This window comes from Sardina pilchardus, chromosome 1 (genome assembly GCF_963854185.1).
Source record: "Sardina pilchardus chromosome 1, fSarPil1.1, whole genome shotgun sequence".
NCBI classification, from domain to species: Eukaryota; Metazoa; Chordata; class Actinopteri; order Clupeiformes; family Clupeidae; genus Sardina; species Sardina pilchardus.
This window is the reverse complement of record NC_084994.1, coordinates 46,678,007-46,705,966: the sequence shown is the minus strand read 5'-3', so window position 1 is coordinate 46,705,966 and position 27,960 is coordinate 46,678,007. Positions and strand designations below refer to the sequence as shown.

General features: G+C 42.8%; 2 protein-coding genes and 1 long non-coding RNA gene across 5 annotated transcripts; all 3 read left to right on the top strand.

Moving 5' to 3' along the window:
* The first annotated feature begins 2,782 nt into the window (after positions 1-2,782).
* On the top strand, positions 2,783-8,603 carry LOC134093386 (beta-2-glycoprotein 1-like). Its single transcript, XM_062546455.1, has 8 exons — positions 2,783-2,961; positions 3,236-3,412; positions 3,854-3,950; positions 4,094-4,170; positions 4,345-4,533; positions 7,141-7,320; positions 7,976-8,173; positions 8,431-8,603. Exons 1-8 carry the CDS (start codon positions 2,892-2,894, stop codon positions 8,496-8,498), a joined length of 1,056 nt encoding a protein of 351 aa, XP_062402439.1. The 5' UTR covers positions 2,783-2,891; the 3' UTR covers positions 8,499-8,603.
* A 4,954-nt stretch (positions 8,604-13,557) lies between these two features.
* Positions 13,558-15,213, top strand: LOC134079754 (uncharacterized). Of its 3 annotated transcripts, XR_009939125.1 has the most exons (5): positions 13,558-13,737; positions 13,952-14,022; positions 14,237-14,307; positions 14,807-14,877; positions 15,092-15,213. It is a non-coding gene; the product is annotated as an uncharacterized LOC134079754 (long non-coding RNA). The 3 variants fall into 3 exon arrangements; XR_009939127.1 differs by lacking the exon at positions 13,952-14,022; XR_009939126.1 differs by lacking the exon at positions 14,237-14,307.
* A 2,397-nt stretch (positions 15,214-17,610) lies between these two features.
* LOC134079453 (uncharacterized) lies at positions 17,611-21,760 on the top strand. Its single transcript, XM_062535537.1, has 7 exons — positions 17,611-17,928; positions 18,387-19,380; positions 19,657-19,858; positions 20,131-20,236; positions 20,507-20,742; positions 20,873-21,031; positions 21,748-21,760. The coding sequence occupies exons 1-7, from the start codon at positions 17,788-17,790 to the stop codon at positions 21,758-21,760; spliced, it is 1,851 nt and encodes a 616-aa protein (XP_062391521.1). The 5' UTR covers positions 17,611-17,787.
* Positions 21,761-27,960: the final 6,200 nt, after the last annotated feature.

Sequence of the window (27,960 nt, the reverse complement as noted above, 5' to 3'; positions counted from 1 at the left end):
CATTACTGTAAAATCGGCACCAACACCACCACAACTCTGCTCAAGACTGGAAGAGCAGATGGGGACCTCGAGAGGCAGCTTGTGCTTTCCACTGTGGAGAGACCTCTATGCCCATTGCCGCCTCGGAGGGGTCAGGGAAGGGAGGGACCCTGGGAACAGGCCGCCAGAACCACCAGGAACAGCATGGACTGCAGTGTGCCGACAGGCTGAAAACGTGTTCAATATCCGGCCTCTGGAGTCACCAGCCACGACCGCCATTACAGCACGGGTACTGCGACCTGGACGCCACAGAGAGACAAAATGATTCATTGATTCGGAAATGAATAGTAATTCAGAATTTCAAATGTGTAGTGAACTTCCCAGTCCATTAATTTCATGAGGCAGTCATTTTGTCAACATATTAGTCAAATATTACTTCCCTATTTGGCTTTTAGGCTATATAAATATGTATGAGCTAATATATATAGGATGTTGTAAAGGCCCTTTTCTGTAGCCTACATATTGTGTAACCAATGCTCTACCACTCACAGCAGGAAAAAATAACAGACCCAGTGCCAAAACTATTGCATAATAAATAAGTTAAACCATGGTATTGCTCCTCAAAATAGCTCAGGTCAAATATATCCCTGCAATGACAACATCACCAAAGCCTGAATTGGCACCAAGGGAGTTCCAGAGGGTTAATTGGCGGCTGTCTCTGTTTTTGAGACTTTGCGGGAATGTTTGTGACAAGCCTCAGTGGAGAATTAACCTGACTTTCGCCAGATCCTAGTTCGCTGTCTGCTTCACACAAGGATCTGGGACTTCTCGATAGGGTATGTATTTCTGAAGGCGGGTCCTTGTAAAACATCCTCGCATGTGATTTGATAAACCACTTGCCTGTTATCTTGAATGACGTGCTCGGCTTCTTCAAGCTCTTGCCAAACCCGGTCGGAAGAAGAGTAAAAACATCCTTGCCACCAATAAATGTCTTCAAACCTATTCTCTGTTAATCTTTTAAAGAATGAATACTCGATAGATCCGACAAAACGGTTGAAATAGCAGAATCAATGTCAGCACAAGACTCCTCGCTGCGTGCCGCCATTGTATTTGAATCAAACACTCGCTTCGGCGCTCCTGATTGGTTGCTCATTTTTTGATCACTGGCACAGGGGTTTGGATTGCCCTCGCGTCCAGACCCTTGTGTGGAGCTCAGCGAAACGCCTCTGGTGGAGCATGGCGGAACTACAAGGGTCTGGCGAGAGTCAGGCTAGTGGAGAATGGCATGTGCATGAGACAATACACCAGCTACCAGCAGGGGGAGCCAAAAAAGATGTACTGTACATGCGACACCTAAAGGGGCAGAGGAACATAACAGCAACTGACAGAAAAAGATTAGGTGATCAGGGGAATCATCATCATCATCATCATCATCATGGAATATTGTTTTTAACTATACAGTTCAGGCTGCGTTTTCAAATATAGGCCTAGACGCATTTTCACTTTCAAAATTATGAAGGGTCCACAGTTAGTTACAAATTATAATGGTATTCAGATGTATTTGGAGTCTAATAGTATTGAAAAATGCATCTATTTATATTTCACAGTTTATTGATTTTTTTTTTTTTTTACATTTTCTAATCCGACGAATACATCTGGTATTTTTTAGCTCACGTCTGAAACATGCTTATGAGAGATTGGAGCACTCACAGGACAAGAGAGGCACCACTACAGCAGTTTACCCCAGACAGCTATCAGCACGATATATGAAAAAAAAACAAGTACACATAGTTGAGTAAGAATGTCTTGTTTTTTGAGGTATGCTCCACAGAATTTGATGAAAAAGCTTTTTGTAAGGAGCACAGGTAGATGATGAATTTTAAAAAGTAACTTGTTTGTCAGAAAATGTTTTCCTTTATGGGTACAAATTGCCTCTTACCAACATATGAACAGTGTTGTCCAAAGATTTTCAATACAGGCAGAACACATCTGTTCACATCACGTTATGTGATCTGAGCGGTATACTATGAAGAGAGATTGGTGGTTTTTGGACATTGAGCATGAAGTCTGAGACAAGTTCAAATGTGACAAACAGAGGCGAACGTTCCAAGCTGACCTTTTTCAATCAAAATGGTGTCATGTAAATGTGATCAATTGTTCACTTTAAAAGTGAACAAAATGGCCAGCAAAAAAGCAAGTCACAAATGCTGCCTCTGCTTTCCCAATGTGAATGGCAACATGCTCCAGCAGCCCCTCTGTAACACTTCATGGAGGGAGAGAGAGCACAGGGGGAACAAATCGGAGCAAGACACAAAAAAGAAATACAAGTTACTCTTCAACTCTGAGTCAATTTGCTTTTGTTTTGACCTTTACTCTCTGGACCACCGGTAGCCTAACGCCAGGATGCTGAGAACGGTATAGCCTGAAACCAAATAGCCTTAAATGGATCAGTCTGTGATTGTGCACTAATCAAAAGGAAACTTCAGTGAAAATCGCCATTGGGAATAGCTTTTATTCTTGGACAAAGGCTTAATCTACAGTATGTATGGGGACTGGCCAATTGTCACCAATACCAATAGAGTGGTTTGACCAGATAGTAATAAATTGTTCCAAGCTTTTCTGCCCCGATTTACATTTGTACTTTAACACACATTCTGAACACAAAAAACAGTGATGTACCATTTGACAGTATAAACTGCCTGTTGTAATTTCCTGGTCAGTTTGCTTTTCGAGAGTTTAGAGGAAGAGGCGGACTATTGACGAGCAGTGTGGAAACGATTTGGTCTTGCCATGTCATCCAGCCTTATCTGGGCTCTGTGCAAACTACAAATACGAACGGAGTGAAGTAACTCCTAGTGCTTACTGTCAGCTGCCGATCACACTCTGCTCCTCTCTCTTCAGTCTCGTTCAGAATGAGTCTTCGAGTTATATTACTGCTTCTCTTTGAAGTGTCATTTTACGCCGCTGTTTCATCAAAGAAAGGTAAGGCTCTATCAATTGTGGTGTGTTTAATTTTTTTTTTTTTTTTGTATCTTTGAGTCATGTTCCTATCCTTTGCTGTGTTCACTGTTTTCCCTGCTGTGAAAGAACACAGATTAACTCAAAGTAGGTTCTGATGTTTTATTTCTTATTTCCTCTTGTTGAGTAGGTTGCATGGCTTCTTTTTGTTTTGGATGGTGCACAAATGAAGACCTTGTAAATGTTTATTTGAGCGTGTGTGTGTGTGTGTGTGTGTGTGTGTGTGTGTGTGTTTCAGTGTGTGGGCGCCCCACCGTCTCGGGTGAGGTGGAGGTGGAGGCCCTCCAGCGGGTGTATGAGCCCGGGGAGGAGGCGGTGCTCTCCTGTGCACCCGGCTACACTCGCGCCGGTGGCTCCCGTGTCCTCATCTGCACCAGAGACGGAGACTGGGGGAAAGTCAGCCTCAAATGTGCACGTGAGTCAGCAGAGAGATTGTAGAAGATCAGAAGTCAGAAGTCAGTGTGGATTAGTATCTGAAACCAAGGAGGAACTGAGAGGAACTGAGAGTTTACTTCACCTTGACTTTGTGAAGTGTTTCGAGTGCAAACCACAGAGTGGCACTCATTTGTCTTTTTATCTATCCTCCCTTCCTTCCTCCATCCTCTGTCTCGTTCCCACTGATGCTGGATAGACCACCTCATTCTTTATAGATCAGTGGGAACGAGCCGGAGGACCGAGGAAGGAAGGAAGGGAGGATAGATAAAAAGACAAATGAAAAGAGTATACCGTGAAGATATTGTGAAGCATCTTTATTGCTGTTCACAAACAAATGTCTAGATGTTTGCACTCACTCATACAAAAAAAGTCTCTCATGTAAAAAGTTCTTTAGCTTAAGCTGATTTTACTCTATTTACAGCAAAAAGCTGTCCCCCACCTGACAATCCAACACATGGAACGGCTGAGTTCATAGACATTGTGTACAAGAGCACCATCAACTACACCTGTGATGAGGGGTAGGTAAACCATCTTTGGGTTCGCTGTGAATTCTAATCACAAATAACTTATATCCACAGTCCTATAGTTAGAGCCACCCTTAAAAGTGCAGTCTGCATCGGTCTCTTCTGTTTGGACCTAAATCATCTGTTCTGTTCTGCAGGTATAATCTAAACGGAACAACTAACAGTACCTGTATGCATGATGGAAAATGGAGTCATCCACCTCCAGTTTGTGAACGTAAGATTCATTCTCTTCAACACAATTTCTAAACTAAAAAAAAGTTTCCTGCTCATTTCTCATATTTTGTTTTCAAAACACACCACAGTCACCACTACATTCGCCCTCAGTCATCTCCATGCCATAATGATGTATGCTCTATGTGATGTCGAAAGCATCTCTCTTCCTTACCAGCTGTTACCTGTGGTCTGGCCCCAATCCCCATCTCTGGCAAAATTGTTTACGACAAAAAGCCAGTCGGGGACATTGTTACGTTTGGATTTGGAGGGCGATACGAGTGTCTGCCCCCTCTTGCTCTCTTTGGCAACGAGAGAGCCTCCTGCTCTGCCCATGGCAACTGGACAGCACCTCCAGAATGCCGACGTAAGTGAAAACGACTGCTGAAGGTTTGTACTGTATGCTTTCATGCTTTCCAATTAGGTTTCATGAGGTCCCTTTCCACAGGTGTATTAGAACCATGCAGTCTGCATTCATAATTTAGGTGCTTGATTTTATACACCTGTGGAAAGGGACATGAAACATACCAACTCATCATGGTGCACACCATCATTTATTGAAGGTTGTTTTCAAAAATTGAATGTTTGTCAGACTGAGAGCTGAAAAATATACAAAACATTTGCTGTCGACTTTTTTGCACGTTGTCAGCAAATAGAGTTCCGAGGCCTTTTCAGGCACTTTGAGGCAGTCAGCTATACCTTGAGATTTTAAAGTTTTTCATGGTTTCTAATGGTGTCCCTTATATGTTTCTAGGACAAAAAATTAGCAAAGATTGAGATGTGTGTTTGGAACAGTTTTTCAAATCCCCAGGGGGGGATTTAGACTCAAGATGGTTAACCCATTATTGAAAGGCATACATCTCTAAAAGGTGTTTGTCAGTTTTGACAACAGCATGCGTTGTCAATTCAATATAAAGGTACTAAAAGTAAGGACTGACTTTTAAGAAGTCATGGGCCCATCCACAAGTTCACAACAAGACAGGGAATTTGAGCTGCCCAGACTAGAGTGCCTAACCTAAGTGTGTGCGATGACATGGCAGCCAGAGTGTGTGAACTATGCAATGCAAGAGGACAAGGGTGCACACCTGCACACTGCAGGTCACTACACTATTCATTCATTCATTCATTCACTCATTCATTCATCCTCAAATCCATCAAATGTAGTCCCTCTTACCTCTGAGTCCTGCACCATCCCACTTGTTGCCTTCCCAGGGCAACCAGTATCTGTATCTCGTATCTCCCACAATGTTCATTAAATGTGGAGAAACCCCAAAACAAAGACAAACCATGAACACAGGCCCAAACACTGAGTAAATCCAAAATGGGGGAGGGCAAATCCACCATAGAGTCCCAACTTCTTCTTCTTTTGATTAATGGCAGATTAGAGTCCCAACTGCAGACCTGGGGTGCCTTCCATGTAACGATTTATATGGCTTCCTTCCTCCCTCGATCCTCGCCCCGGTCATAGCCCCTCCTACTAATGAATTTTGCGAAGGAAACGACGAAGGAATGAGCGGAGGATGGAGGAACGAAGCTTGATGAACTGCGCAAATGAGACGTCCTCGACTGCATACACACCATTTAGCACGTGCGACGTCAGTGTAATAGGGCGGATCCAAAAGACGCGCCGACATCTGTGTGCATGCAACTGGTCAGCTCTTCTGCTGATAAAAAAGGACATTTACAACATTGTGTTTTGAACTCAACACATAACGCATAATTTAAAATCACTAGGTCCGACATGATGTTTTTTTGTGCAGATACACAAAATGTTTCAATGGCAAATGTTGATAAGGACGTTCAAATAATGAACTTATTGTTCGTTAGGCTACATTTATGTTTCTTCATGAGCCCCTAACATAATCCCACTATAGCTTTTAGCATCAACTTCACACGCCATAAATAACAGACAACATTTCTATATTTCTATATTTTTAAACGTTATACAGGATACGTCATCCATGCGTAGCCACAGAACGCCCATCTCCGAAATAACACTTCCGCGTGGGATGGTCTTATGTTTCCTCTCGTATCGGGATTGCCACCTCTCCTCTGTCCTCGGTCTTGCCTCCTCTGGTTGCAATTACATGAATGAGATGTCCTCGTGCCCTCGACTGTGAGCGATTTCCGGTGAACGAGGATCGAGGGAGGAAGGAAGCCATATAAATCGTTACATGGAAGGCACCCCAGCATCCAACTATAACAAACAAATCCCTCCATTATTGCTGCTTCTTGGCTTTCAATAGCTAGTTGGTAGCTACCAGGTAAAAGAAGCAAGCTAGTGCCCCCTTGTGGATGAAGTGTGTTTGTGAAACTATACTGTCTATCTACAGTGCAATGACCAGGCAACACATCGTAATACTGACAGAGAGGAAGGGACAGGCACTCCTCTTCTGCATGTGCAGACCATAAATATGTTGCACGCAAATGGAATAAAGAACCTGGTTATTAGGCCTGAACAAGTGATGAGTTAGTTAGTTAATAACATTTAAAAACTAGAAAAGCACTCAGAGAGCGCAGACCTCCGCCTGTGTTGTTCTTCCTACGTTGTCATACATTTGAACCTAAACTATTCAGTTCGCCACCATGTGGCCATACTATGCCATTACACCACTAGGCGAAACACATAAGCGGCTCTGGAATCCCGACAGTGTTACGGATCACTCCCAAAATTAAATAGTTTCTTCCTTGGGTAATGGGTCTGACCTTCCCTGAAAATTTCATCGAATTCCATCCATTACTTTTTGAGTTATCTTGCTAACAAACAGACAGACAGACAGACATACGCCGGTCCCCGATGAAAACATAACCTCCTTGGCGGAGGTAACAACATGACATTGCATTTCTGCACTGAGATGTGTTTCTCAGTACTTGTAGTATAGTTAGTGGTGGACTAATAGTACCAAGTACTCAGTGATGAATTGTGGTTCTTCAACATGCTCCTTTATTTGCTCCACCCTTGCTCTTGTTGCAGCGGTGGAGTGCCCTGTGCCGGCTAGAATATCCCACGGCTTCATCACGTTTGCAGTGAGGAGAGAGCATGGCTACAAGGAGAGGGTGAAGTACGGCTGCGACGTCAACTACGTCATGGACGGAGCTCCAGAGATTGAGTGCGAGAAAACAGGCCAGTGGTCCACCAAGCCAGTGTGCCGAGGTGAGAGTTACACGTATACTTACTCGTCTGCTTGACACTTTCATCCAAAGCGACTTACATGTCAATTATTGGTCAGTCTCCGCAGAACAACTTGGGGCTAAAGGAAAATCATGTCCCCAGAGTGTAGCACAGTTGCTGCTCATAGCTGTTCTCATACAGAAACGTGAGTTAGGTATCAACGATTTCTTTAGGGCTTTTTGTACCAACAGTACTCAGTGACTTCGAGAGTGACTATGAGTTTTACTTTAAGTGCCTTACTCAAGGGCACAACAATGGCAGCCAGTAATTGAACCCACAACTTTCCTGGCTAGTGCATGCAGGCTCAATTCCTTCTAGCCTCACTACACCATCACTTCATGCACAAGAAATATTGTCCATGTTCTTCAGCATGTTAGCCTACATTATATTTATGTTTGCAAACCAGTGAAAAGTGCCTGTAGTGTAAACCAGTGGTTCTCAACCTGGGGGTCGGGGTCCTGGGAGCTTTTTCTTGGAATCAATAAAGGTTGATAATCACTGGTGTAAACAGTAGAGCCCAATTGGCCAACGACACACAGTGCTGGTACACAGATCGATGCAGTTTGATGCAAAACTGATAAGAGTTTAGAAAGAACTGAGCACAATCAATGTGAACATTTGTATATGTTGACTGCAGCTCCATGCACTGTGGGCATCAAAAGAGGACGCATCTTCTACAATGCCAAAAAGATGTGGATTGAGGACTTTAAGCCAAACAGACTACTGCACAATGAGTATGTTGCTGTATACTGCCTAAACAAGGAGAAAAAATGTGGATATCCAATTGCAACCCAATGCGTTGATGGCACTTTGAAGATCCCAGAGTGTTATGAGGGTAAGAGAAGGACACTAGCATTTGTCAGAAGGATTTATGTACTGTGGATATGGTACAATCACTGAATTATATGAATGGATAATGTATTACATTACTGCTGAAATAATGTTTATAAAGTTACAGTATATCTGTGATCTTTTCAGAATGTTTTCTATCACAGTTGCTTCTCACCATGTAAATATATTTGATACCAAATGATCAATCAATAATGTCCTCTCTGTCTGTCTGTGTCTGTCTGTCTGTCTGTCTGTCTGTAGAACCAAGCGGGACAACATATAACATTCATTCAAAGTCACTTCCATCTGAGATCAACATGTGTCCATAAGAGACTCGGAGACGGGTGGACACAGATTTCTCATTGCTGTTATTCTATGTTTATATACAATGTTGGGCTCCTCATTCACCCAATAAAAGTATTTGAGGCTTGTTATTCACAGTTCCATCTGTAATGCTTTACAGTACATCCAAAACTCTTGTCTACTAAATTTTCAATTAGGCACTTAGAGCAACTTCGTTTGCATGAACCTTAAAGGAATATTTTACACTTTAAAGGAACACTTCACCGTTTTTTCCTATTAAGCTATTCCGTTATTCCCTTAACTAGGACGAGTTGATACATACCTCTCACGTTTCAATGCGTGCACTCACTGGCTCTGGCGCACGGCGCTACTTTGACAGCACTTAGCTAGCCCAGTTCATTCATTAGGATCCAAACAGAGATGAATTTAGAAACGACCAAACATCTCCATGTTTTCCCTATTAAAATACAGTAACACGAGTAGTCACACGACCAAGTATTGTGAGACAAAATAAAATGTGGTGCATGTCTAAGCGGGTAAGAGGGATAACTATGTTGTGTGGCGGAATAACACTTGGAGCACTTCGACTAATATCCTCAGTCCAAAGTGAAACTGAAAGTGCAAGAGTGATGATATTACTGCGCCTAGTCGAAGTGCTCCCAAGTGTTATTCCGCCACACAGTGCATGCACGCGTTGAACCGTGAGAGGTATGTATCAACTCGTCTTAGTTAAGGGAATAACGTAGTTTAATATGAAAAAAACAGTTAAGTGTTCCTTTAAAGGTAGGGTATGGAATTAGCTTTTTTGGCAATTTTTGCAAAATCACTTGAAATCCTATTCCTAACCCACTTACAGCCACTGAGTTGGAAACACTGAAATGGAAATTAAACATGTCAATCATCTGCGGTACGGGCAGGGCTTGAAAAACTCCAGCCAATATAGTATTCAGGGTTCGTACACCTTTTTCATGGCCAAATTCAAGCACTTTTTAAGGACTTTCAAGACCAGTTTTCCAGTACCGAAATCGAGTGTGAACAAACCCAAAGCCCTGTTGTTTGAGTTCACTGTAGGACAAAGAACCAGAAAATTTGATACAACCTAAGCCGAATACAGAACCAGCAGCTATCATTAGGTTAACTGAATGGGGCATAGAAAATGAGTGTGCCCCATCTCATTAGTGTTTGCTGCTGCTCTATGTCATATCAAGTTTCCTTGTTCTTTTTCTTACTGACAGCACTCGATGGTGTTGAACAGCATGGATTGATTCACACCATATTTCAGGGGTGTGATTGGCAAAGGACAAAAAAAAAGAGGAAAATATACCAAGCACCCCCAGGAGAATTTTTTCAAAAATAACCCCTTAAATGATGACATCAGATGACTTTTATGAGAACTATTGATAAACTGTGATACATATATTTCAAACATTATAACATACTACAATATAGTCTATACATATCTATATATATAAGTATAACTCATTTATAGCAAAGTAGCCTAGGCCTACTCAAGACTAAACCAGATATGGCTGAAATATGTAGGCTATCATGATCATTTTGCCAACAATGATGTAGAACCATGGATTTTCTCAGTTCATAATATGTTTTGTTTTCACTTAAACCAACATAAAGTTATAATTTTGACATTTTTTTTTAGTATAGGCCTACTTGAGAACATATAGCCTGTCCCCTTACAGTCCTCTAATTCTGTACCATATAGTAAACCATACGCCTATTGATATTGATGCTGTTTGAAGAGGTTGCTTGATGATATAAGTTCCAAAGAAAATCAAATTGCACCACTCCCTCTCCTTCCAAAGTAACATGTCCTACACCTCTCCTTCTAAAAAAAAAAGTCAGGCCCTACTGTTATAGGGAAACTAAGTGACGCGCCTCTACTTCCGGGCTATTGGACTTAACTCGCGAAAAAAAATGAATGGGAGTCAATGGAGAGATAATTATTATCTTTTGGTCCCGTTCGAATTGTACTATGGATTTCACATATGATGTGTGGGAATTGAAAAGATAATTTTTCACGTCAATAAAGTACTGTTATTCAATAGACTTTAAAAGTTATGTTAGTTTTGTGCGAATCCGTCCAGTGGACTACATCTCTTGTCTCAAACTATGCACGTCACTAACATTAAACGAGCGGCTCGCTAGTTAGCTAGTTGTTATGCTAGTTAGCGGTTACATCTTGCTGCCAACTATGTCACTTTACTGTAGTTTATGTACAGTCTATGGACGAATACAACTTATTTGGAGTGTTTAATGCTCTCACTCATGGTATTTTCACCGGCAAGGGAGGAAGTTGACTGCTGTTGCTGGTGCCGGCGGTGGCCGTGGCTAACTGCCTTTGAAGTGGGCTAACGTCACTAACGCGACTGATGTGTTGTAGTCGTTGGAATTAAGATATTTCACTCTGTTGTAATTCACTAGTTACGAAATGAACTGCAAATGTCTTTACATGAAAAATTGTCTTTAAAATTGACAAACATCATATGTGTAATTCATGGCACAAGACGATCGGGACCAGAAAATAATTTATATTTCTCCATAGACTCTCATTCATTTTTTTTCCGATCTTAGGTCCAGTGGACCGACCGGAAGGGGCGGTCACTTAGGTTCCCTATTAGGAATAAGAAAGTGTCGTCACAGCCGTGAGCTGAGCTCCCCCAAACGGAGCTCCTCCCCTGGTTGGAAGGGTGGTCCTGATACCGGGCGGCAAAGCGTAATTGTTTAAGGTCGTGTGTTGTTAACCCGGTAGGTTCTTATTCCGCACAACTTGACAATGATTGGAAATCACTGCTGTGTGAAGAACTGCCCCCGTACCTCTTCTTTGTTTTCCCACTTAAGAACTTAGCTAGATAAGAATGCCCTGCACCATTCGTACACTAAACGCGATCATACGGTAGAGTTTTGTTTACAAGTGGCAACCGTTGCTAAGAGGAAAAGTCATGCCTTCAGGCACTCCCGGTTATCTTAACTTTGAAACGCTTTTCTTTCTTGGAATTTGCCGTTTTTACTAGATAATACTGCCATTTCCATGGACTTTAGATATTTAAGAAATGAAACGTGTTCTACTCTGACGTCGACGTGCGCCGAATGCTGGCAGGAACCCTTCGGTCTATGCGAGTTTTCAGAGGACTGAGCTACCGAAAACAATAGCAGCAAGCTAAAATTAGCAATAAATGTTTGGCTCATATATCGTGAGTACACATAATAAAGGCTGATATTTCAGACGAGCTGTCTAAAACTGGTAAATGTGTTTATATTTATGACTATAAGAGGCCCGACTTTACACTGTAACGTTTTTAAGACAGGTGCGGGGTTGTCTTAAAGTTGCGAGGAAAATTAAGCCTACATTTAAGATCTTTGTTTTCAAGAATACCATTTGTTCTTAAGTGTTTTCTCAGGAAAAATTTTAAGAAGAAAGCATAAGAACTTTATTCATGAATATCAAATCTTCTTAAATTTGCTCTTAAGACAAAAGATAAGAAGAAAGCACCACTTAGGAAGTACCCAGCTGGCATCCTGACGTCAATTTGACATCAACAAGTAGTCAAGATTTTGACCAACATGTATGACGTGCATGAATATGCATAATTTCATTATATTTTGTAATTATTTCCTTGTGGTTGTAAAGAGGCCCAACAAAGGTATCAATCTAACATGTTTTTTCTGGTCCCTACATCTCAGGTCTATATTATTGACATTAAATCAACGTTGATTTGATGTCAGGAAATAAGACGTCAAATTGATGTGAAATTTATGTCAAAACAACGTCTGTTAAAATGTCTGAAAAGGTATATTATTAGCCTACTCATTGTAAATCGACGCGAGTTTTTCAACATCCTGACCCACACAGCAAAGGATTCCAAAACGGACCCTCTGCGGCGGACTCCGTGCAGATACGCACATCGAACGCGCCCTTTCCAGTCCTAACGGCTCTTTCAGTTTTCAAATTTCTCGTTGATGAAGTGGAAGACGAAACAGCGGCGTCTGAAGGCTCACTGTAAGTATGCTCCTATATGCTTTATTTATGCAGCTACCGAGTCTATCCACTGAAAAAGTACTTCCATAACACAAGTAACCTACTTATCTAGCTTTATTTGCTGATATTATCCGAAGATTTGCTGGTCGGCAGATATTGCTCATATTTACACACCAGCTACGGTCTAGCTGCTAGCTTGCGCAAGCTAATTTAGCCCACTTTAGACAGGGCTAAATCCTGTCCAACTAGGGCTTTGTTACCCTTTTAATGAAAGCTAAACTCAGAACTGAGTTTAAAATGAGCAACGTTTAATTTGGTTTAACGCTAATGTGTTTGTGAACAACAAAAGTTGGCTTGCCTTAGCTAGCGTTAGCTTGTTAGCTAACGATAGCATTAAAGTTACAGGAAAACTAGTTTTTGTTAACGTTATGAAAGCTTAGATGTTGGACTCGGGAGTCTTTAAGAAAACGTAGGCCAATTCGGATGTGTCTAAACATCATTTCTTTCTGGGAGGGAGGCTGATTTCACATTGTTCCCCAGTCCGGGATAACGTTAGCTGCTAGCTAATGGTTTTAAATTATGAATGAATGACGTTAGCAGTAGCCTGCTAGTTCTAATAAGGTAGCGCTAACCAGCTGCAGCATGCTCAGCCTCAAACACATACGTCGTAGTTCGACATTCTCTGCTGGCAGCAACAAATAGCTTTGGGACTCGTGCTTATATTTTTTATATGTACAGGTTAGAAACCAGCAAACAGGCCTACTATTCAATCTAAAAAGTCCGGTTTCCAGACGTGTTTCCTGGTGACTCTTTAGATTGAACTGTAGCTGCTAGAGATTACTCTCTAACTTTTACGAAATATAAATGCACAAAGGGCACGAAGCTATTTGTTTTCAATTTTCATGTAGAAATACTGTCGTCTACGAGTTCATTTAATGACATTGAATGTTCCTTGGAGTAAGATTTAACTGAGAAGAGGCAAAATAGAAGAGACAGTTGTTGACTTCATGTATGTCCTTGCTTTGCCTTGTCACAGACCAGACACTTTGTTGTGAATGTTTAGAATATATGGGAAGAGGAGCTAAAATGATCAGCACCATATTCTGTGGATCCCAATATAATGCATTTTTTTAATGGGGTGTATTATTGGTTATGATAAATATTTGCCCATTTCTTTCTGATGATAAACGTAATGCATATTTATGTATCTGTGTTGCAGGTCATTCACAAGTGGCTCCAGTCTGGTTTGGGGGTCCTGCCATCCAAGTAAAGTAAGCTATACAGTTTTACATTTGATTTATTTGACTTTTGGTCTAAACATTAATAATAAAAATAACCATATGCCTCTGTAACTGGTGTTACTAGTTCAGGACGAAGTGAAGGTAAATGTCAACATGCTTAAATGCCTTTGTCTGCTGTAATAAAACCCACCCTCTACCTCAAAAGCTCTCTAATGAAATGTACATTTATGTATCTGTGTTACAGGTTATTCACAAGTGGCTCCAGTCTGGTTTGGGGGTCTATGCTTTCTCATCCTGTCCTGCCACCCAAGTGAAGTAAGCTATACAGTTTTACATTTGATTTATTTGACTTTTGGTCTAAACATTAATAATAAAAATAACCATATGCCTCTGTAACTGGTGTTACTAGTTCAGGATGAAGTGAAGGTAAATGTCAACATGCTTAAATGCCTTTGTCTGCTGTAATAAAACCTACCCTCTACCTCAAAAGCTCTCTAATGAAATGTACATTTATGTATCTGCGTTACAGGTTATTCACAAGTGGCTCCAGTCTGGTTTGGGGGTCTACGCTTTCTCATCCTGTCCTGCCACTCAAGTGAAGTAAGCTATACAGTTTTACTTTTGATTTATTTGACTTTTGGTCTAAACATTAATAATAAAAATAACCATATGCCTCTGTAACTGGTGTTACTAGTTCAGGACGAAGTGAAGGTAAATGTCAACATGCTTAAATGCCTTTGTCTGCTGTAATAAAACCTACCCTCTACCTCAAAAGCTCTCTAATGAAATGTACATTTATGTATCTGCGTTACAGGTTATTCACAAGTGGCTCCAGTCTGGTTTGGGGGTCTACGCTTTCTCATCCCGTCCTGCCACCCAAGTGAAGTAAGCTATACAGTTTTACATTTGATTTATTTGACTTTTGGTCTAAACATTAATAATAAAAATAACCATATGCCTCTGTAACTGGTGTTACTAGTTCAGGACGAAGTGAAGGTAAATGTCAACATGCTTAAATGCCTTTGTCTGCTGTAATAAAACCTACCCTCTACCTCAAAAGCTCTCTAATGAAATGTACATTTATGTATCTGCGTTACAGGTTATTCACAAGTGGCTCCAGTCTGGTTTGGGGGTCTACGCTTTCTCATCCTGTCCTGCCACCCAAGTGAAGTAAGCTATACAGTTTTACATTTGATTTATTTGACTTTTGGTCTAAACATTAATAATAAAAACAACCATATGCCTCTGTAACTGGTGTTACTAGTTCAGGACGAAGTGAAGGTAAATGTCAACATGCTTAAATGCCTTTGTCTGCTGTAATAAAACCTACCCTCTACCTCAAAAGCTCTCTAATGAAATGTACATTTATGTATCTGTGTTACAGGTTATTCACAAGTGGCTCCAGTCTGGTTTGGGGGTCTACGCTTTCTCATCCTGTCCTGAGTGATTCTTGACATTGAAATTATATCAAAATTTGTCAATAAATGTTCATACTTTTGTCATTAATGTTTGATTTCTGATTTATGTTGAATTGACGGCGAAGCTTGATATTGAATGATAGCAAAATAGCATTAAAACATTGTCTTCCTATGCATCAACATCTTGACATCAAATAAATGTTGAATTGACATCAAATGCCAACAAAACTTGACATGGAAATGACATCAACATCATGACATCTTGATGTCAAATAAATGTTGAATTGACATCAAAGCCTGATATTGAATGATATCAAAATAGCATCAAAACGTAATCAACCATCATGACATCAAATACATGTTGAATTGACATCAAATCCCGACAAAACATGACATCAAAATAACATAAAAATGACATCAGCAGAGGTCAATATCTTGACATCAAATTGACATCAGTACATTGACGTCAATATGACTTTCATTCTAGACCTATTTCGTGACGTAATTTTGACATCAATGTTCGATGTCATATTGATGTCAAACTGACATCAAATGCCCACTGGGTAGGCTATTTTTGTCTTAAGAAGGCTTCGTGAATCCGGCCCCTCGAGGCTTGTAGATCCTGCACCCAACCACAGCAGAAAGTCTCATAACTTTCTAACGACTTGTGGCTTTTGAACTCTTGCATAGTGTAGTAACTTTGGATGCTGGAGAGCGATCTCCAAATATCACTGCTTTGCGCTTGGTATAAGCTTGTCCTTGTACGGTCCTTGTAGACAAGAATCTAGACTACAGTTTTGATGAGTCTCTAAACGCGACTCTTCGGAAGGCGTTGCCCCTGGCAACCAATGATACACCCTTCCAAGATGGAGGATAGGCTCAGCCCCCTCCCAAATTGTCACGTGCTCGCTCATTCCTAATAGGCTAGGCTACGGTTGTGTCTAGAAGTCAAGCGTGCACGCTGGGCAGTGTGCATTTTCCGGAAGTTACGTCAGAATGGACTGTCCGAAAGTCAAGCGCTCTCACTAGTTGGCTACTTCGTTTGGCGTGATTTCCAAGCGTGCATCGATGCATCTTTTTTGCCCTCAGGTATCCCATAATCCATTGCGCAGCACAGGTCAAGCTCCACACGTCATGCAAATCGTCAACACACCCCCCTCCCCGAGTCAGGTGACGCCAACTAGTTAGTGCTCAAAGCCATCGATATCTCAAAGTTGCGACAGCCGTTGACTTCCATGTTAAAGCCAGATTAGAGCGGTCACGTGGTTAGTGGGTCGACTCAGTAGTTCCCTCGGTCCCTGGTTTACTACGGGATTGACAGCAGCGATCGCATTAATATTTACGGTGAATACTCGATGAAAATTACTATAAACTGCATTTCCACATACATATACATTACTCAATGAAAATGCATTATGATGCACACGACTATAAGTCATGTAGAAAAGTCGTATTATATTCATTCATTCTCAATGGAATAGTTCCCGGAAGTGCCGCCATTGTTTGTTCACGGGAGTCAACGGCGGTGTCGCAACTTTGAGATATCGATGGCTTTGTTAGTGCTGTCCAAATGTAGGTAGGGACGCATACTGAGGAGCAAGCTAACTAATACGCTACTGGGAAGAAGGTACTACCCAGCGTGCACGCTTGACTTCTGGACATAACCTACATCACTAGTTGTTCAAGTGCACACACTAAATGGAGAGCTAGGATTAAAATTCAGACCGTGCCTTTAAATAGGCCATTTCCACTAAAAAATCAGCTCAATATTATGTGCAAGACTGATGTTTACTAAGCATGCCAGCGTGTTAATCTCTTAGCACTATCGTCATACTTTTCTCATAGTGAGAAGGCTATCCCGAAATATGTTTTGAATGACATGGGGCGCACGGAGGTGAACGGCTGGAAAAACGCGAAATGACAGGTGTTAACTAAACAATTTAGTTGACCTAAGGTAGACAGGCTTTGTGGCTAAAACGATGAAATTCAGTAGGCTAGTGTCACACAGCTAACTTCAAGCCTAGACTAGTTTACACGCGCAGAAATTAAAAGTCAATATCGCCATCACGAGATTGCTGTCATTATCGGAAAATCCAGACACGTCAAACTGGACAACTTCATAAATGACGTCTTTTAAATAAATAATTTGAGCTTTACCGTTTCATGGCTTCTGCTAAGAAATAAATAGTTCACCAAACACCGAACTTGCATCAAACATTCATCAACACACGTCTGCTTTCACTTTCAATGAAATCCACTAGAGAACGGACAAGGCTTGCGGAGTGAATGAAAGACGCACCAAACCCGTCGTCATTGTCAGCGGCCTATTATAGGCTACAGCAAATTAATTTTATTTTCCTTGTCTGAGGATGACAGACGGCTTTACAGGACTTATTGAGGCGCTCTAGAATGTAGCCAAGAATGATCTGTTCAAGCAACAGTCGTCACAGAACTCCAGCATGCGTCATAATGGTGTGTTCACAGATGTCATCCTCAAAATTCTGCTTTGCTTCACTTGTAACCAATATTCTAGCGCTCTATGATCTTTGCTTGTAACTTCTCAGTTGGACGATTACACAGATTACACACAGTTGTTTTTTTTTTTTGCCATTTCGATTGTATTGGATTTTTATTTATTTATTTCTAAGTAGGAATTTTCCTAATGGATTCCCAACGTATTAAAGAGGAGCTGAATCGTCTCCATGCCCAAAATCAGGACATGAAGCACATAATGCAGCAGCTCCTTAGGGAAAACCTGGGGCGGATGCAGTGCACCAGCTCCCAGACCTGCTTCCCGGCATGCGTGAGTTCCCTGTCAAATGTAATAGTACAATAATGCCCAAACTCTTATGTAAATTTAATAACCAATATTCTCTGGAGCCAGTTCAACGTTATGATAAACAATGCTTCTAGGAATGTTCTTGACATGTAAGAAGTGAACTAGTTGACCTAGTAACCTAATCAAAGTTCAAATGTGGTTTAGTAAAGAATAGTAAAGTTTGAGATTGTCAGGTTTACCATATTGCTATACTACAGCAGCTTTGGCCCAGTCTAGCTGTTAATCAATTATAGAAATATCATGGGTTGCAAGATAGCAAGGTTAGACTCATATACAAAACTCTGTTTGTGTGTTCATGTCTTGGCGGTAGGGGTGGATGGGTAAAGTGTGGTGGTGTGTGTGTGTGTATGTCTTGGCGATAGGGGGAGGATGGGTAAAGTGAGGTGGCCATGTTTGACATGTTTCCTCCTCCCTGTTCACAGTTTCAGCATCAGCTGTTTCACCCTCACCATCTCCATCCTCATGTTGCGCCCGTGACGCTGCCAGAGTACAATCCCGCAATGCTCTGCGGCTCTCTCCAGCCCCTCAGAGCCGGCGTAGCGTCTGGTCAGCGTGACCTGTTGCCCTCCATCACCCCTGCGTGTGCCCAGCAGCAGCAGTCCTGCCCCTCATTCCCCTCTCTGCCCGCGGTGACCCAGGGCCAGGACCCGGTCCTGATGCAGCGGTTGCTAGGTGACAGGCGGCTGTCTGCAATTCCGCAACGATGTGATCCGCGTCCCCTAGGCAGGAAGAGTTTGGCCGGCGTCGATCGCGCTCACCCACTGATGCCGCTCCATCACAATAGAGTGCCGAGTGGCGTTGCCAATGGCAGCATGGCACCTGCTCCACCTGTCACCACCAAGGCAACGGGCGAAAGTCAAAGCAACAAGCCAAAGCAGATCAAGGCCAGGCGCTGTATCAGAACTGTCCGAGATGCTGCCCTGAAAACCAGCAGTCACCAGGACAACATGAGCAACAGTGACCAAAACAATGGCAACGATTGTCAACCGCCGGTTGCAGGAGAGCAGGGAACAGGATACGGGGTGTGTGCAGGAGAGCAGGAGCAGGATACGGAGTGTGTGCTGGACCCCCACGACTTCTTCCAGATCCCCGAGAACCTCCGACTGGAGGCCCTGCATGTTGCTGAGGAGATCAGACTCGCAGGTCTCCGCAGTAACAGTGTCCTCAGTGGCAATGCCAGCGCTTCAGACCGTGCAGGCAGTTCTGTGGGCAGTCTCAGCCCTGTGGACCTCAGGACCCCGTCGGCACTGCGCGCCCTTCCCTTCCTCAACACCCCCACTCCACCCATTGCCCATGCTGTCCCCGCCCCCCCACAGACAGCCAAGCACCAGGCAACCGATCAGAGCCGGTTCGTCAGTAGACTGCCCCGCTTCAAAAAGAAGACAGCTTCACTTAGTGTGGCCACTGCTGTGACAGGTGAGCAGTGAAGTCAGTAAAGTTAGATATCCCTAACCTTCGTAAACACACACACTCACTCACACACACTGATCGTATTGTCTGATAGAGCTTTGGTTGCAACACAAGAATAGGATCTACAAATCAAACTTAATTACACTTGAGTGTAGACCTGAGGAGCACATGCAGACCATCTCATACAGTCTTGACAACAGAACATTACTTAAGCATCAGTGAGTAGCATAACTTGCCATGGAAGTGTAGAGAGACAAACCCATTTGACCTTTGACCTCCCAGAGCAAAAGTCCGTGGAGTGTCTGGCAGTGAAAGAGGAAGTGAAGGCGTGTAAGGAGGTAAAGAAGAAGAGAGTGATAGTGGAGAAACAACCCAGCAACACCCAGCAGACCAGGGAGCTCCCAGAGCTGGCCAAACTGGCCCCTGTGTCCTGCCCAGAGGAGGCCATCCTGCAGGCCTTCACACTGCTCAGAGACGAGGACTGGTGGGAGTATAGATCAAATAAGCTAGGCTAACACATTCAGTTATAGGCTTTTAGCTATGATAGACTGTGTTAACATATATTTATGATAAATGATAAATGACAAATTTTCAGCTAAGACCAGATACAGTCTGAAACAATGACATATTTGTGTTTAACAAGTGTCTTTTATTAAAGACAGCCTACCCTATGCGAGGTCTTCACACTTTAGAGCTGTGAGACTGCTAAAGTAAAGTTTATGCTCCTCTGAGTTGTGTGTGTTGTTGTTTCTGCAGGCAACAGAAGATCGAGGGTCTGACCTCCATCAGGTCTCTGTCCCAGCACCACGCTGAGGTGCTGCTGCCCAGGCTGCATGACGTGTGTCTGGCCGTCTACCAAGAGGTCAGAGGCGCTCTGCTGGAAAACAAGCTGGAGCTTATGTTGAATTAGTTCTGTTTCAGACTAGAGAATGTGTATTCAGATGACTTAGTTGTGCAGCACACTTTCAATAAGCTTACTCATCTTGGTGCCACTGTAATGTATGATAATGTTCATGGCCTGGACTCACTTTTGTAAACAATATGATAACACCGTTGTAGTTTTCTTTGTGTTCTATTATGTTTTGAGATAGCTTGTAACATTTTGTCATTCTACCATTCTCAACGCCCCAAGGTGAAGAACCTGCGCTCTATGGTGTCCCGTGCTGCTATGATCACGCTGGCCCACCTGCATGCTCACCTGGGGCGAGGCATGGACGCGGAGGCCGAGGGCACAGCCCAGACGCTGCTCCCTAAAGCAGGAGAGGCCAGCAGCTTCATCAGGGAGGACATGGAGCTGGCACTGGGGTACATGGTGCACAACGTCACCCCCTCTCGCAGCATGAACGCCCTCATCAACGCTGGACTCAGGTGAGGGGGAAAGAGAGAACCCTGATGAGCCTTTACTTCAGACCTTCTGAAGTTTATTGGTTCTCTGTGGTACTGCTGATACTCATTCTGTGTTTCTCTTGGTTTGTGTCAATGGTTCCCTGCTTCTTAGGCACCGTAACGCGGCCGTGAGGAAGACCGCCGCACAGTTCCTGGAGAGACTGGCAGAGGTCATGGGGGCATCTCGCGTCCTGTCTGGCAAAAAGGACCTGACTGACCGCTTCGTCCGGTCCATCAGCTGCCTGGCCCTCGATAGTGCACAGGAAGTTCGGTGGGAATGCTACTTCTTGTTTGTTTCTAAACAACCACTCAGCTATTCTGTCCTGTCTATGCACCACAACCTATGCTTTGTATATAACATTGCACTTTTCTGCTCTCTTGCACTTCTGCCTGTTTGCCTGTTGAGGTGTCAACGACCATGGCAACCTTGACAGGGACAACAAGGAGGCGGACATTCCCAGCCACATTCCCCCTCCGGACAATTTCACTCCTTTATTACTGCACTCTACACTACTCTTTTTTTTTTAATGTCCTAGCATTGTTGTGAGAATTGCTTTAAACAGCTTAAAATGTTGTCCACGTTGTCAGTCACTTTGGCTAAAAAGCGTCAGCCAATGTAGCCTAATGGTTAGACGCAAACTGCATTTAGTTTTGTACTTGTACTCTGCACAGTGACGACAAAGTTGAATCCAATCTAATGTATGTATTTTGTGTCTGAAACAGAACCCATGCCCGTAACACCTTGACATTCTTGGCTTCCCATCCTGACCTTCTAAAAATGGTGGACAAGTTCGTCCCTCAGAGAGATCAAGACACTATCAGGGACATCATCAGGAAATGCCAAAAAAAGTAAGTGTGCGGCATTAAAGGACACCATTAACACAGCAGTTATCTATAATTGTCAGAAATAAGCCAACATCTCTATTATCTACTTATCTCTAGGGAAATGTCTTAGTAATGTGTCACTTTGCCCCCCTCCCCCTGCAGAAATATTCATTGAGGACAACATCCAAGTTGGAAGGACGGAATAATTAATACTGGTCACACACCACAACACTGTTCCATCACCTTGTTACAAAATGTGATCAAGAAAATCAGAAGATGTGCCTTAAGCAAAGCAATCCACCATCCCTACATAGCCGGTGATCCAAAGTAAGGAGTTCTGGGCAGCAACATGGAATCATCAGCACACCAGCAGCATTCCAGCAGACTGCCAGCAAGACTGTTCCCTCTGCTCTCATTCCAGTCTGTTTCACTCTCAATCAGCACTACGCCCCCCTCCCCCCAACCAACCAACTACAGTATTCCAACACCTATTTTTATGATTTGTATCCCCCCCTACACATCTTTCAGTTTACTTTTCCTGAAAAGTTAAAAAATAAAGGGGGAAAGAAACAGTGCACTTGTCTGTGACCTTATAGATGATGAGCTTGGGCGAGATAGGGGCCAGGGAGAGAACAGGGGAAGGAATGATGGGCAGAGGGGAGAGATAGAGTCGTGACGTCAGAAGAACCAGTAGGTTAGTGGTTTACGCTTTGATTATGGTGGCTAATGGCTGTGTCTGCATCTATCTTGATATTGTTTAAATATATCTGTTGCAACCAATCTTAGTGTAGTCATTGGCAATCCGGGGTTTTGTAATGACAAGGAAGCAACCTCACAATGCTTATCTGTGTCTAAGGTGTGGAAATGTGTGTAGGTTTTACAAATCACTGTGTGTAATGTTCTGCAAAAAGGGTGAAGAAGACATTGTGTGTAATGTTGTGCAAATCTGTGGAACTGTTTTGCTCCTTGGAGTAAAATTCAGCAAATTGTGTGAATTGTTTTATTTTAGTGTGTAGCATAGGCTTACTTAATGGCAGGCTGCTTTAAACTTTCTTTCGGCCGCCGAAAGAGGAGGGAGATTGAGGTTGAGGTTGGCAGCCAGGCTGGAGGGGATGCCGTCAAAGCCGAGGTGGGAACCAGGCTTGCTGGGAGACCGCTGAGGCTGACACTCGACAGTAAGACTTTTAGCTGATTTCTAATGTAGCTGCTTTAATCCATATGATTATGAAGGTGTGCTATCATCTCTCATACAATGCCTTCTTGACCCAGGAGGACAGCAGTCACTCACTCACTCACTCACAGGAAAAGCATTCATAAAATGCAGTTGAGACATTACACAACACATACAAGATAATGCTGGCAGCCATTTTGCACAGGTTAACCTGTCATCAACAATGACAAACTGTCGTGCTGGGCTCGTCAGATGGCCGATGCAGACAAGCTCTGGCTGCGTCCTTGAAGACCCCTCATGATAAGCGCATAGGGAGGAGATGTTTGTCCCATGCTGAAATAAAGTGTACACATTTATTATACACATCATTCTGACCTGGAGCCTGTATTCATTATGTTCCTTCATGGTGCACGTACACTATACCAGCACAAAGTTGATCAGGAAAGAAATGGCCGACTTCACACTGCATCGGGTTGAGGCTGATCCCCATCACTTTCTTGACTGTTGGTCCAGGGTCCTGCAGCTGGATAGAGTCATTTTCTAGAAGCTACATTTTCACAGGAGGAGAAAGAAACAGACAAAAAGAAAAAAAAGATTAAATACCCATTTTAAAATATCTATAGGGTAGCCTACACAGATGATAGCAACAAATTGATCGTGTGACATAAACCTATGCATTAAAATGCAATAACATTGAGCATACAACATGATAATAATATAATTTATAATGCTATAGCCTAATACACACGCACACACTAGGGCTTTTGCCTAAAAATCATATTTGTAGCTTGCTTCTTAATTCATATTTGAATATTTATAAACATTTTGACCACTGTATGCAAGCAGACTCCGCACTCAAGAGGGCAAGTTCCATTACAGCCCATGGAATAAGTTGACAAGGATAACTGAGAACCTGTTACACGGATGGCGTAATAATCAAGGCAACTTGCAAACTACTGGCACTACTACTGCTTGTTGTCTATGGGGACTATTTTCAGATGTTGCGTACGATATCACTGCGCTTATGGTACGTTTGCAAGTTGCCTTGATTATTACCAAGGGGGCAGGCATATTCCCGGAAGTAGAAACACGAAATGAGCTGGTGATCAACGCTCTGCTAACTCCCATGGAGGGCCATAGATTGCAGATTTTTTTTGCGATCCCATAACTTCATGTTACATGTGCCGTTTGTCGCCCTTATAGCTTCTGTGTATTCTATATAGGGTATCGAAGGCAAAACTAATTCACGTCTTCCCCGTATATAACGTTGGTTTCCCGTAAAGAAGTATAGTTAGCATGTCGGATGGAGGGAAGCTAACGTTAGACAGGAGATTCCCCGTAATGTTTGGATAAGAAGCTCAGTCCAGCCTGCACGAAAACCATGACGGAAAGTAATTCGCAAGATCAGTGAAAAAGCGTGTAGCCTACGGTAGCCTACTAGACAGGTCATTTGCTGGAAGTTTTGGGCCTAGTTTTTGGTCAAAGTTTTCTCAATGGATTCCTGGTCAGAACCCCTATTGGAATAGATTAAGACTTGGGGCATGTTAAATTTTGGCCAAAAATTCAATATGGCCGCCGTATGGGCAATTCCATATCAGTTGGAACAGGTCCGACACCATGGTCCTCAGTTTTTCCTGATTTTTGGTCCAAATGTTCCTCCATGTCTCATTAGAAGAAAACCAAAATTTTAGCTTGGTATCTTGTTTGGTTTCTGAGATATGGCTCTTCAAATGTGGATAGACTTGTCCTAAAAAAAGGCTGAAAATGCCTGTATTTAATGAGCACCACTTTTTTTTTTAAACCCCTCTCCTGTCTTAAGGCTACCATATTATTTTCTAAAAATTTGAACACTGGGGCAGTACCCTGTTTAGTTGTCCAATATCACAAAGGAATTACAGTCCTTCCCACCATTGAAGACTTATTCATTGAAACAAACCCGTTTTTTAAAGCAATGAAAAACAAAAAAAACTTGTTTTTGTTCTCTTATGGTCATGAATGGATAGCACTCACATTTTTAAAACTTTACATATATATAGTCCATGAGTAAGAGAACATGTTGAAAAATAATTGAGATGGTTAGTTTTCGTATTTCGAGGCTATGAGCCTTCAAAGTTGGCCAAAATGACATTTTTTCCTAAAAATACCAATTGTATTGCCTTTTTTCAAGGACAAGATGAAATGCAAGTCCAACAATTATTTTTTCCTGCAATAGTATGCCACTTTGTAGACCATGTGAATGTGGTAGATCCGACCTGTCCATTTTAATATCCCCTCAGTACATGTCTGAAGATTTTTATGAACCTCCTAGAAGGACAATATGGGGTTTAAACCCATTTTTTCTGTTTGAGGGATTGGATTGCCATCCTGTAAACAGGATAAAAATGTTATATCCCATTTTTACTCTTTATTGATCCCTTAGAATATGTCCAAAAGTTGTCAAAAATGATAAAGGCGACTAAATTGAGGGGCTTAAATGGCCAAGTGGATCAAGTCACACAAGATGGCCGAGGAACCATAAGATGACGGCACCGATTGCAGAACTAAAGATTGTCGACCCCAACACCTTCAAATTCAATCCGACCTCTGACACCCTGCAGTCCTTCGCAAAGACGTGCTGCTGAAATAACACCTGAGAAACGCATAATCATTGAGGATATGAAGTCAAGAGGGAAGCTGCTTCCTTTGATGATGAAGTAGCCCAAAGGAGCCTTTAAAAGCTCAGATAGGAGAGAAATTACTGTATTGTGTGCTTGTTAAGACAAGAAGTGTTCTTTAGTTTACCAACTGATTCCCAGATTTATTTACCATGATAAATGCAGCCACTCATTTATTTGTGACTTTTTGGCTTGAGCATACTGAAGTTGATGTGAGTGGTGCTGTATCGCACGTTCAAAGCACTCATAAATAGCAGCTAATTAACAGAGAATATGTGTGTCTTAATATAAAGTGTTACCGTGATTTTTAAGGTCCTGGCCCATGAAGTAAAAAGGGAAACTTCTGACGCCCACCTGGGTTAAAACCAACTTATTATCACATGTACTTATGGCCTGGGCTAAGGTTTTCTCTCTCTCTTTCATAAAAGAGCCCTGCAACCTTTTTCAGTTGTGGAGGACAGGGGCTTTAAGGCCTTCACTAAGGCCCTTAACCCGTCATACAGCCTACCGGGTAGGAAGACCCTTTCCCAGGTCCTGGTCCCCCAGCTGTACCAGAGATGCCATGACCGTGTCAGGGAGAGAGTGGGGCACGCTGCTGTAGGTAAGCCTGACAACAGACTGTTGGACTTCTCGGTCAACACAGAGCTTCATGTCAGTGACCTGCCATTTTTTGGAAGACTTCACCATGGTCAGCTGTCTCCTGGACTGTTTTCAGTTCAGTGAGCGTCACACAGCTGACAATTTGTCTGAGCATCTCCTGCGGATCGCACGGGAATGGGGCATCCAGGACAAGGTGGTCGCCTGCGTGACAGATGGAGCATCCAACATCACCCTGGCGATTTAGAAGTGTCAATGGACACACCTGCATTGTTTCTCCCATACACTGAATTTGGGGGGGGGGGGGGGGGGGGGGGGGGGGGGGGGGGGGTTAAAAAACCTAGCAGAAACGGTGGAAAAGGTTAAGCACATCGTGGACCACTTCCATCGAAGCTCGTTGTCAGCAGAGAAGCTGAGGGCCACACTGGCACAAATGGGTCTGCCAGACCTGAAGCTTCTGCAGGATTGCCCCACCCGGTGGAATTCCACCTTCTACATGCTGAAGCGTTTTGTAAGGCTGAAGGATGCCATCATCACCACACTGGCTTTGGTGAATTCAGCAATGTCAACCTTGACTCATGAGGAGTGGGTGGCCATTGAAGAGGCGTGCGACGTGCTGCAGCCATTTGAGGAAGTGACAGTGGAGATCAGCGGGGAAAGGTATGACATATAAAATTCAATTCATTGGGGTTTTATTTAGTGATGCACGATATATCGGCCGCCGATATGGTCATTTTTTAACACATCGGTATCGGTCCGATGTCAGAATAGGGCCGATGTGAACAGGCCGATAATTATTCCTGTGTATTTGACGTGTGCGTAGGCTTAGATGTGAGTGTGGGGGAGCGGGGCCGGGTGTTTGTTTTTGCACGAGCACATAAATTTACACGTCACTGAAGCAAGTGCTGGAGGCAGTAAAAAGTCAAAAATTCAAGTCAGTGCCTTTGGTGGGGAAGCAGAGATGTCTCTGGTCGTTCTTCAAAGTGTCTCCTTTTCCAAAACCCTTAGTTACTAACGCTAGCTGTTAGCAACTTAGTTGGTTGGCAATGGGACATTGTATTGCAACCACAACGTTTCTAACTTGGTTACATAGGCCAAAGCCTTCGATATAACAAAGTTGCGACAGCCGTTGACTTCCATGTTAAAGCCAGATTAGAGCGGTCACGTGGTTAGTGGGTAGCCTCAGTAGTTCCCTTGGTCCCTGATTTACTACGGGATTGACAGCAGCAATCGCATTAATATTTACGGTAAATACTCGATGAAAATACTATAAACTGCATTTCCACATACATATATTACTCAATGAAAATGCATTATTATGCACACGACCATAAGTTATGTGGTTACATGCTGCCACTCAGACATGCCACCACTACGGCATGCTTCCATTTAGACATGCCTCTATTTCGACATGCTGACAATCCGACACATTTTAGTACCCCCATTCCGACAGTTTACAAATCCTATTTTTTTCCAAGTCAATTTAACAGACCCTATGAGCCCGACGGACGCACAGTGCGTCAAAAAACACACCCATTCTTCTCTGTTACATTGCTCCGCGATTATTAGTCACAGTGAGATGAGACCTATATTGCATGAAAGAGCAGAACTGGGGCTTTCCAACGAGACTAGACACGTGTCTGTACGATCAAGTATGAAAATAAAATAATATCATATATAAATCAAAGTATATCATATTTACAGTCTATATTGCTCTGCGTTCACCCACAAAGCCACTGCTCTCGCTTGAATTACTCCGGGACAGGCATCGCACAGACATGACACGCATATCAAATGAAAGAGGAGAAACAGAGCTTTCCATTGATACCAAACACATCGATCCTTTTGTGTTATTAAAACAGACGAAGTGACAAACAAATAAGGATGTCATATAGCTTCGGCTACCGCTACTTTCGTTTGAGTTACTCGTGAAACCGTGGTCAAAAAGATATG